We start from the raw sequence: 11,640 nt of genomic DNA on the forward strand, positions 1-11,640 counted from the left end.
ACTTCCTCCTCTGTCTCTCTCTCTCTCCCTCCCTCCCACTCCTCCTTTCTTTTACTCCTTTCTTACTCTTTCCCTCACACTCCTTCTGCATTTGGTCACAAACTTTGTTCTAAAACTGCAGGGAATTGTTGAAAGAGACCAGATTGTGTTTGAAGAGGCTCGGAAGAGAGGAATTCCAGTCTTCATGTTAACATCTGGAGGATATCAGGTAATCAGAGACTATAAAGATTATGTACCTTTTTCAATACTGTGTGCTGGATTTTCTCTTTTTATTATTTTTATTTTATCAAGAATCACATAAACAATACATTACTTAACAAATACATTACATTTTGCCGTGCGTCTGTACTCTGATAACGCACCGATGACGTCAAAACGTGGTGAGAACAAAGAAGTACGCTACAAGCCGCAGGCAAGTAGCGTGACTGATGTTTTCACTACGTGTTGACGTCCTCTGTGCGTTATCAGAGTACAGACCCACGGCAAAATGGAATCTTTTTGTTTTATACAATAACCAAGACATTTCAACACATTTCGTAAGCGAGCATCGCGTTGCCTGAGCTAAGCCAAAAACTTTCTAGCAAACTCAGTTTTAGACTACTACACACATGCAATTGTGATCTTCTAAATTAGAGTATAATCTGAAAGAATTTCACTAACAATGTTTTCAAAACTAACCTTTATTCCAGAAGGAAATCTTGACCCCAAAATATTACAGCACGTAAGTCGCTTCTCTGCGATTTATAATCGATTACTCGCCATTACCGGTTTTCTATCGGCGACATATTTCGACAAATATTTGCTTCCTTTTCACGTGACAACAAAGTTCTAGCTTTTTTGTCCTGGTTGAGATCACTCTTAACGGTCTTTGTCCAATTTTTTTATTGGGCAGTTCTCCTTTCCTGCGAAAATTTACCTGTGTTTGTTCGCTACTCGCAAAAACAGTTTGCAAAACTTTTTTTTTTTTTTTTTTTTTTATTATTATTCCAAACAAAACACCACTTACAAACAAAGTACATTGCTTTTAACATTAGTTACAAATCACTTACACTACAATACTCTTTTACTTTCACTTTTTTAATAGATGTAAGGGAAAAAAAAAAAGAGAAGAGGCGAAAGTTTCATTAAAGCAAAACAAAGAACAATGTATTACTGGTCATTGAAAAAAAAAAAAAAAGTATATAAAAAAAACTTGAAAATGAGCATGAAATAAGACATAAATAAACAAGTGCGAAAAGGACAGTTATTAAGTGTACTCTTATTTGATCTAGCTTGAGCAGGTCTCCGACGTTTTATTAGATTAGATTTGCAAAATAAGTAGCAAAAGGCATGCACCTTAACCGTATTTAGAATTGTCATATATCTTAAGTTAAAGGTGATCAAGGAGAGGTTTCCATTTTTCAGGAGGGTCGTTGGAACCGTTTTTCTCAATTTCATAGGTTTTCTTTAGAAAACGTAGAAATTGTGGAAAGTGGGGAATTTCGTTTTTCATTTTGCAAAGCCAAATGTGATATCGGCTCATCAAACAGCAAAAATTAATTTGGAGCTTAGCATCTGAGGTGTCAGGGCTAAGGCCTAAGGCAGTGATCATGTCAAGGTTTTCGTTCGGAATTAGTGAGCAAGCACGTAGCCAGTTGAATATACTTTTCCAAAAAAGAGAAGTTAACGTGCAATTCCAGAAAATATGAAGCAAAGTTTCGGTTTCTCCTCCACAGAAAGTGCAACGATCGTTATCTCTAGCTGAAATTTTAAATAGAAAGGAGTTTGTTACAAGACGTCGATGGAGAAGTTTAAATTGGAAAATAATAATCTTGGCGCTTTTTGTGCACGTTCTTGCCAGTTGAAAAGTTTTTTTCCAATCAATTTCATCTTCTAGTTTACAATCGTTCTGCCATTTCGCTTGAGAACTTAGCGGCTTCTCACTCTTAAGTGCTACAAGGTTTCTGTAAACTAAGTTGCTGGGTTTTTTCGTCACCAAGAATGATTTGTTGAAAGACTTGACATCTTCTTTTTCAATATTGGTTATATTGTTTTTGAATCGTTCCCTCAGGGATTTCAGTGTTCAGATGATTCCGTTAAAAGCGAGAAAGCAGGGTTTAAGTGAATATTTGGTTTGGAACTCTTTATAGGAAAGGAATGTGGTTAGGTTTTTCTTAAGGTGCTCTATCGACAAAATTCCTTCCTTGAGCCATTGTCGAATAAAAGCAGGTTTGCGATCAATTCTAATCAGAGAATTATTCCAGAGAGGTTGCTCATTGTAATGTTGCAAGGAGAGTATATTGTCGGTATGATTAACCTCAGCCCAGATCTGCAATATCTCATTGATGAATGTATCGGAAGTTTGGAAAGAGCGCTTAGTATCTGTCTTGTCCAGGTTGCCTAGGAACACCGTCTCTCCACCATATCTACTGAGTTCCAAATCGAAGAAAAGTTTCCATTTTCCTAAATTTGTTTTATCGAGATATTTTTTGATCCAAATAGTTTTCAAGGATTTATTAAACGAGAAAAGATCAATCATTCTCAGGCCGCCCTTATTGTACTCATTGATCATAATATTTCTTTTAATCTTATCTGGTTTCCCATCCCAGAGGAAAAGATAGAAAGCGTTGTTTATTTTTCTAATAGCTTGGTCATTTGTTTGGAGGGGAGAAAGGATATGAACCAGCTGTGAAGCGATTAGACTTTTTAATATCGTGATTTTCCCGAGTAGGCTTAGTCTTTGGTATTGCCAGTTTCTTAGTAAATTCAGAACTTTTTCCGTTTTTTCTTGGAAATTCAAATTCGCAGTTTCTTCAGGGTCTATTGAAAGCCAAACTCCAAGTGCTTTAATTTTTATTTGCCGCCATTTAAAACCTTTCTCTGGACATAAAACCTCTGGACTTCTCGCCTTTGAACCTATCCATAACGTTTCAGTCTTTTTGCTATTGAGTTTAAGACCAGATATTTTACTAAATTTTCCAATAACATCGAGTGAACTTTCTAGTGCACTCTTTGTGCCATCGAGAATTAGAGTGGTATCATCTGCATATTGGCTTAATTTGATTTCTTTTTGGCCGACTGACACGCCTTTTATATTCGGGTCTCTTCGGATTGCGCTAGCTAAAACTTCTACCGAAAGAACAAATAAATATGGGGAGAGGGGGCAGCCTTGCCTTACGCCTCTTTCTATTTTAAAGCAGTCGCTCGTCCACCCGTTGTTTATTACGCAGCTTTCAATATCATTATAGAGAGTTTTAATCCATTTCTGGATTGAAGGACCAAAGCCATAGTGTTGTAAGGTTTTTTCAATGAAAGGCCATTCTAGTGTGTCAAATGCTTTTTCAAAATCTAAAAGCAAAATCAGACCAGGAATGTTTTTGTTTGCGGTGTAATTTATGACACTGTCAATCAGTCGTATGTTTTCACCAATGAACCTTCCTTTAATAAATCCTGTTTGATCGTTATTGACAAGTTTCGGAAGAATTGACTGGATTCTGTTTGCAATTGACTTCGCAGCTATTTTATAGTCGCAATTTAGTAAAGATAAAGGTCGCCAATTTTTAAGGGTTTTTAGGTCTGCTTCTTTCTTTGGGATAAGTTTTATAATCCCTCGTCTCTGAATAATTGCCAGGTGACCGTTCTCGTATGCGAAGTTAAGGGCAGCGATAAGAGCATCCGAAATATCATGCCAAAAAGTTTTGTAGAACTCCACCGGTAGCCCGTCTGTTCCGGGAGTTTTGCCGTTCACCATTTGCTTCAAGGACGAAAAGCATTCTTTCTCTGTTAGCAGTCCTTCGCACGAAAATTGTTCTTCCTGCGATAGGTGTACATTATTCTCTTTTGGAAAAAAGCGGTTGGCTATGTGTGGATCCTGCACGCCAGTTAACTGCGTTGTTTTGAGCTGGTTTATTGTTCCTTGTTTATAGTGTCGTTTCTCGAGATTGAGAAAATATTTGTTATTTTTCTCACCCTCATTGTACCATCAGCACTGTGATCTTAAAATGGCGCCTTTTGTTCGATATTCTAAAATTTTTTCTTGTTGCTCTTTTTTGATTTTCAGCATATCTAAGACCTTTCCTCGTTGTAATTCACTAATGTTTTCACCCTCCAGTTCTCTTTCTAGCGAAGCTATATTCTTTTCAATTTCCTCTTCTTGATGGGTCCTTTCTTTTTTCCTTTGTCGTGCATAAATTAGTGATGTTTCTCTCACTTTTAATTTTATCATCTCCCATAGGAGAGAGGGACCAACATAAGGATCATTTGCATATTCATCTTTTGTTTGTTCAATAATATCTTTAATTTTGCTAACATAATTGTCTTCGGACAGGAAAGATGTGTTTAATTTCCAGAGACCTGGGCCCCTGGGGTTAAAATTGGTTGTGATTTCCATAGTTATCATTGAATGATCGGTTTTATATCCAGGGACAATGTCTGCAGTGTTGATATTGCCCATTAAACTCTGGCTCGCTAGGAAAAAATCAAGCCTGCATTGAATATTAGGGTTCTTTTGACGCCAAGTGAATCTTTCTTCCTCTGGGTTTAGTGTTCTCCATATATCAATAACATCCCAGGTCTCGCAAATTTCTTTAACCTCTTTAAGAGAATTCTTATGTGTGGTGGGACGGCCTCCTCTCTTATCCTTCGTAATATCCAGTACTAAATTAAAGTCTCCGCCTATAATTATTTTGTCGCATTGAAACTCGCGTAGATAAGTAGATATATCTCTGAAGAAATCAGGTTTGTCGTCATTTGGTGCGTAAAGGTTACAAAGAGTGATCATTTTACCGTTTGCTTTGATGTCGCAGATAATGAAGCGCCCATTAGGATCTGAGCATGTTTTCATGATTTCTAAATCAAAATTGTTATTAAAAAGGATGCATGCGCCTGCTTTGTTGCTTGTGCAACAGCTGAAAAGGGCTTTATATCCCCATTCAGCGGTCCACAAATGAATATTGTTTTCCGTGCAATGTACTTCTTGTAGCATACATATCGAGAGCTTTTTACTTCGATGGCAGTTGAAAATTTCTTTTCGTTTCAAAACCTCTCCAAGAGGAGAGCTTCCATTTAGTGCACAAATTTTGAAGAAATGTAGTATAGATCAAGATGCGTGACCCATGCGAGAGACCAAGAGCTTAAATAAGCGCACAATTCAATATGCAAAATATCATGCGGAATAAATTTTCGAGACCAGTGGCTAAAAAAAAAATCACAGTCACATATAAACACACACAAAACAAAATAGTTTTTGCAGTGAGGCTTGGCGTTTTAGCTAAGAAAATCGACAAAAGAACGCCTTAAACAGAGAAAAAAAAGAAAAACAACAACAACAAAGACTTATAGCTTACTAAAGTGCAATAAAACTTCGCTTTTAGGATGCGCGGCGTCGGTGCCTGTTGTTTATAATCAGGATGTCGTCCGCATAAGCCGTTATTAAAACTGAATATTTTGAAAGAAAACACGAAGCAATATAATAAAGAAAATTTATGCACTTAAGATAAACAAGTGTTTTCCTAAGTCGGCTGACATTGACCGAAATAACAATGCTTATTACCGATTACTTTAGAGTTCTAAGGCTTTTCCTACTGGCCACAGCTTACCTCTAACGAAAAGTTTATCTGGTTGCGCCTTACTGAAGGCCGCAGGAATTTTATTTTCCTTCGCTTTCTTGAAAATGGGCATTTGCTTTTTCCTCCTCTGGACGATTTCGCGTGGTAGGTCTTGGTACATCTTGTAGTTGCTGTCTTTCAGGCGCCTTCCCAGTGATAGAATCTTTTCGCAGTCTTTGAACCTCAAAAATCTGGCAAGGATAGGTCTTGGCTCATTCTCTTTCTTTTTTCCCAGTCGGTGAACTCTTTGGAATTCCACTGTCATCGCGTCCATGTAACCCAACTCGATATCCATAAAGTTACGGAGGACCTGCTTGGCGTCCTCTTTATTGCTGCCATCTTCGAATTCGTTAATGTTTTCAAACTTAATGTTCTCCCGCCGGGAGTACGCCTCAAGTACAGGTTCTTGGTTTCCAGCTCTTTTATTGTATTGTTTAGCGTCTGGTTCTCTGTCTCCAGGTTTAGAAGCTTCGCGTTAATGTTGTCGTACTGTTTATTGATGCCTTGGAGTTTTGTCTTGTACATTTCTTCGGCGAAATTCGTACTCTCTTTCAGGTCAGAGATATCTTTTGTAGCACCCGCTTGGAAACTTTCTAGAGCTTGGGTTCTCGTTTCTAGATTCAACAGAGTAGCTTCAAGATTTTTTACCGCCCGCTCGATGGTGTCGAGTTTCTCAAGCTTTTGAAGTATTTCTTGTAGTGTATCTTGAAACTTTTCCGCCATGCTTGGTGCCACTACGGTGGATTCGTCGATACCTCCGTCGTGATCTTCTTCGCTTCGGGGTTTCTTTGTATCTGGTGAATTGGTGGATGAATTGGAAGACCTATTTCTTCTCTTCTGTGTCAAAACCTCGGGTGATTCAGCCATAAAGTGTTCAGAAACTAAAGGCTTAGGCGGACAGTTTGTCCACGCTGTCTACTCGGCTGCCTCGCGCATGCTCTCTCCAGTTTGAAGGCAAAACTTTGTTGACCAGTCACTCTGGCTGGACTCTAGTCTCTGATCAAGTGCACCGGTCACACCACTCGATGACGTTAATCGTGCATCTATACTCTAATCACACACTCCTCTAGACCAATCAAAACATGCGTTTTACACAGTTCATTGTATAAAATCCTTTACCACTAGTTTGATTAAGTTAGTTATGGCAAGATAAATAACAATTTACAACACAGTTACAAATACAATTACAAGGAAACCAAATAATGAATGTAATGTGTCTAATAAAGGGGGGGGGGGGGGTGGTACCTTGTACTTGATTTTTCTGCAGCAGCTTATATATTTAATTGTTTTCAGAGAAGGACAGCTAGGATCATTGCAGACTCCATCCTTAACCTGCAAGAGCAAGGTCTCATTAGCTGTAATTATTCAGAATCTGGTAAGACCTCATGAATGTACTTAAATGATAACTGAATGCAACAGGGGTGTTTAGTGCAGTTTTGGCTTTGAGATCTGAATTGATTCAAATTGGCTCTATTTTGGTATACATTAACCTAACCAGAAATATACCTCCATATTTACATATTTGTTATTCATTGGCTGGAAGACCTGTCCATATTTGGAAAAACTAAATCCAAATTATTGTGTATGGCCATTGGCCTGTGGCCTTGGACTGTATTCAAGGCAGAGGGCACAACTTTTCCCAATACAGACTGACCTACGCAAGTGTATATAACATTATTTTTTCTGCAAGGAAACAAGTCCCAGGTCTTGCAACAATTATGCAGCAAATCTGTCTGGGTTCGCGGAAAAGATAAAAAATTCCTTTTGTCTGCCGGAACCAATCAGATTGCATAGTGACTGCACAATTGCATTTCTTGTATGGACCAGGTGGCGGTAAGGCACTGCCTAATATTTTTCCCCAAGTGTGCATTGTTATTGAATACTGTATGTACAGTCAAAAACTTATTAATAATTCATAAGCCCATTTATAGGTATCAAATGGTTGATAATACATCACGCGCAGTGACTACATCCATAAGCCTCCTTATTAGTATGCGGTGTTTTATCAGCTGATAAAACACTCTCATTAGTTTGCAGTGTTTTTCTCTTATGCTAATTTCCAATGTTCACAAAAGCATTATTGTTACATGAACTCTCTTGACACACGCCTTTTTTCCATGAATGTTTTCAAAGCCATTCAAAAAACTCGCAGCACTGTTTTATCGGGTCTAAAGGCACTCGGCTGTGCCTTGTGGTTTTAAACACTCCTGCTCGATTTTTAAACATTACCTAAAATTCTGAATTTAAGCAAGAACCACCCACCCCCCACCACCTTGAATATATTAACCCTTTAACATTTTTTATTTGATTTATTGTTCGCCGGCGAACGATAATTTTACTCGCTCGGTACAAGAGGAGAATAGCCTATGTTTGAAAACAAACAACGCCAGATACAACGGTTGATTAAAGAGGTTTCTGGCATTGGCAGGTCTAAAGGAGTATCATTAATGTTCTCTGTCAATTTCTAGTAAACTTTGTACTCTCAAGGTACTTAAATGCAAGAAAAAATAGGTTAAAAATGCGACATGTTCATATCTGCCTGTAAAACAAATCATTCATTGCATGCAACCCACATTCTGCCAATTGTAGTGAAATATCGTGCCATAAATGTGGAGGGCAATAAAAGGTTCCCAGCTTAAATTCTCAAGCTACAGCCTGGCAACATAATGCATTTTTCCTAGTTTAAGGACCAAAAAATGTGGAATATTTGACCTTGTAACCCCACGGGGGGCCAACTATCAATGCAAACACAGAAAGAAATACAAAGGTCTCTCGCTGTCCTTAAAAACAATGTGTTGTTGTTGACAGTTTCTGTCGCTATGTTACAACATCAACCCAGAACAAGGCGAACTCAAAAACATGAAAATAAAAAGAAAGGTTAAAGGGTTAAAGACAAATGGCACTTAGATTCAGAAATTTTATGGTATTTGATTTTAATTTTCTTTTCATTATCATATAGGTCCAAGAGGAAACAAAGGAAAGAGCGACAAACAAACAACATACAACACTTTCCAACACAATCTCTAATTTCTAAAATTAATAATTATTAAATAGAAGAGGGACTGAATCAAGCACTGTTATTGGAAATTGGATGAGTGGGAATCCAGAAGGAAAAAAATTAATTATATTTAGTTATTAATCTTCTTTGGGCTATACAATTCTAATCAAAACAACTTCCATCTGTTAATTTTCTGATGGCTTTCAAAAGTGTAGCTTAATTTTTCAATTTAACTTGTCTACTAGCAAACAAAACTGGTCTATTTAAGCTCTCTTTAAACCCACTCGTGGCAAAATTACACAACGTTTTGATATCATCGTTCATGATATCATTTTCAAGGGAAAAAATAAATAGGTTACGTACCAAAAAAGTGGTATATATTTAATGTCAACATTTTAATTTTAATTCTTCACATGAAAATGATATTGTAATGATATCAAAACATTGTTTAATTTCACTAATTTTTGTCCTTAAATTATGTTTAATATCTAAAACTACACTGTTTAAACCTACTAGACCAAATTAATGTCCATGAACGTTGCTGATGGAAAATTAACTAAAATTAAGGTAAACTGTTAGTCGTATGACTCTAAATGACTTCAAGACACTGTCAGATATAGTTAAAGTTGGAACATATTACAAACAGAACAATCTTATGTTTATTTTCAAAAATAAGATGAGTAAGGGCTAGCTTACTTGCCCTGTAAATAGCTACTGTAACAGCTAGTCTAGGCAGCGTAAGACGAACACAAGAAAATAACAAGCACAAACTACTAAAACACTACGTTCAGATGTATACAATGTTTGTGACAGAATTGGATTGTTTGTGCTTAACATTTAAGTGAGTTTATTTTTTATTCTTTTCATAGCAGATTTTTTTTTTCAATCCATAATAATTATTCTCTGTACTCACATTAAGTTTGTTTTCAAAATGCCCCCTTCTGTTATATATTAAGTTTGTAAAAATTAATAAATAAATGGCGCAGGCATAGAGTGGCTTCAATTGAGTGTTGTAAACCAAAACCAATTAAAAAGTAATTACCCTGGCCAATCACAACAGATGTAAACTTCACAACAAGCCAATCAGAATTCGAAGCAAATACATGTAACTGGCACCAAGTGCAGGAGAATATGTGCGTCAAAAACACAATTGGTTTTGGTTTGGATTCCCATTGGTTGAGAAAGTGGCGCAAGTTTTGTTAACCAATCGCAGAGCGTAGTAATGCAAAACCAAAACAAACACGAAATTTCTTTCTACACTCAGTTGAAAATCACTCTAAGATAATATAATGGCAATCATTGAAAATATTATGTTCACCTACAAGGTCTTCTTGGCAAACTGGTCTGAACTGAAAACTGCCTTCTTATAAGTTTAGCCTGTGTACATCTGCCTGAGCTGGAGGCAGATATTCACAGGCTATCTCAAGCTGTTCTTGATCTTTAGTTATCCAAATGTGGAATTTTCAGTAAATTAACCCTGTCTTTAAGCCCCAATGGTGATGAGCATCTATCTTACGACATATTACTACTCACTACTAGATCAAACAAGTAGCTCATAGGAATAAAATATTATGATCAACATACTTAAGGTGATTCCACTGAATTGCACTGCACATTCTTACTGTGCATAATATATCTTCCTTCATTAGCGCATGCAAATTGAAAACATAGTGTATTTTTATTGAAATAGTTATTTTCTCCTAAACAAGCACTGCGGACTGTTGTCTTTACCTTGTTGTTTTAACTTTAGTTTAATAGTTATTATCAGGCCTCTTTATGTTTAAATTTTTTTAGAAAAAATCGATGACGGAAAAATGAATCATCGCTAGAAATACCAGATTGCCTGCCACTCACGGGCATAAAAATTTTATAGTGATACTTACTGCGAACACTGCCAAGAAATTTATCTTTAATTGCTGCTGATGCTTCATACCTTCCATGTATAACTTTTTTTTTCAGCTCTGGTTTATCTAATATTTTGTATAATTTCTGTTACCACCAGACGTGGCATGGACTGATCAAATAGACTCATAAGTATGTTTTTTTTATTTTTGTTATTTTTGAAAGTGAATTAATATATTGCATCATAGCTCTTTCACTGGCACAGTCACTCACTGATCTTTTTCATTGCATTTTTTGGAATAATGCATACTAGTAAACATACACAGTACGTTCAATAATTTTTTACAACTTTTATTTGAGGGAATCGTCGTAAGGATGTTCAAAATATTCTTTGAACTATTACAATACAAAATTTGAAGAGCAGTTAGGAGAATATGTAAATTGATACTGGAGCTTAAAGAATTAGTGCCAAGAAGACCAGCAATCTTATGAGAGCACTCTTAGGTACATCTGTTTCTAGTACTGCAGGTAGACCAAAACTAACTGTTGCATTCTATTATTATTTAGTATAAATCTACTAGTGTTCTATCACGAATGCCGTTCTCTGATTGGCTACGCTTCTCTATCTATTCTGTGATAGATAGTGAGTAGCAGTTTTCCGCAAAATGGCAGCCGCTTTGTCACGTTCTCGAAGTGTCTGCGATGAGGAAATAGATAATTTACTTGTTTAGTTTTGAACGACTAGTAGATTTATACTAAAACAATTAGATTATTCGCTCTCGATTTGTATGCATGATAGTTGATTCAGGCTTCGCCCTCATCAGCTATCACACGATAGAAATTTCGAGCTCATAATCTAATTGTTAATTTTATTCACTGTGTATTAATTTAAAGCTCAGTATATATTGTCAGTAAGTAAAATGGACAAAATAAACTGTTGAACATATATTATTACTGTTTCTTAGTTTCTACATTGTGGTTGACACCTCGGTTATAAAAATACTAAACATTATTTTATTTGACATGTTCCTGAACCTTAAAATTTATATGGATTTTTATTACTGTCTTACAGAAGTCCATTTTTATTATTTTCTGGAACAACAATAAAAAAAACATACTGAACATCCTTGAAAGTTGGGCAAAAAATGAGGAATTCCTTAGAACTATATAGAAGCCAAAGGACAGCCTATGTTTCAAATTCTCCCAAACATTATT

General features: G+C 36.3%; 1 protein-coding gene across 1 annotated transcript in view; it reads left to right on the forward strand.

The window, feature by feature from the left end:
• LOC146465438 (histone deacetylase 11-like) overlaps window positions 1-11,376 on the forward strand; it is a 29,503-nt gene extending 18,127 nt beyond the window's left edge. Inside the window, exons 12-14 of the mRNA XM_085128772.1 lie at window positions 122-208; window positions 6,879-6,960; window positions 8,545-11,376. Coding sequence (XP_084984898.1) covers window positions 122-208; window positions 6,879-6,960; window positions 8,545-8,612 — 237 coding nt within the window. The 3' untranslated portion in view covers window positions 8,613-11,376. The remainder of the gene's footprint in view (window positions 1-121; window positions 209-6,878; window positions 6,961-8,544) is intronic.
• The last annotated feature ends 264 nt before the right edge of the window (window positions 11,377-11,640 follow it).

This window comes from Pavona decussata, unplaced genomic scaffold, assembly GCF_977016875.1.
Source record: "Pavona decussata unplaced genomic scaffold, jaPavDecu1.1 SCAFFOLD_156, whole genome shotgun sequence".
Lineage (NCBI taxonomy): Eukaryota > Metazoa > Cnidaria > Anthozoa > Scleractinia > Agariciidae > Pavona > Pavona decussata.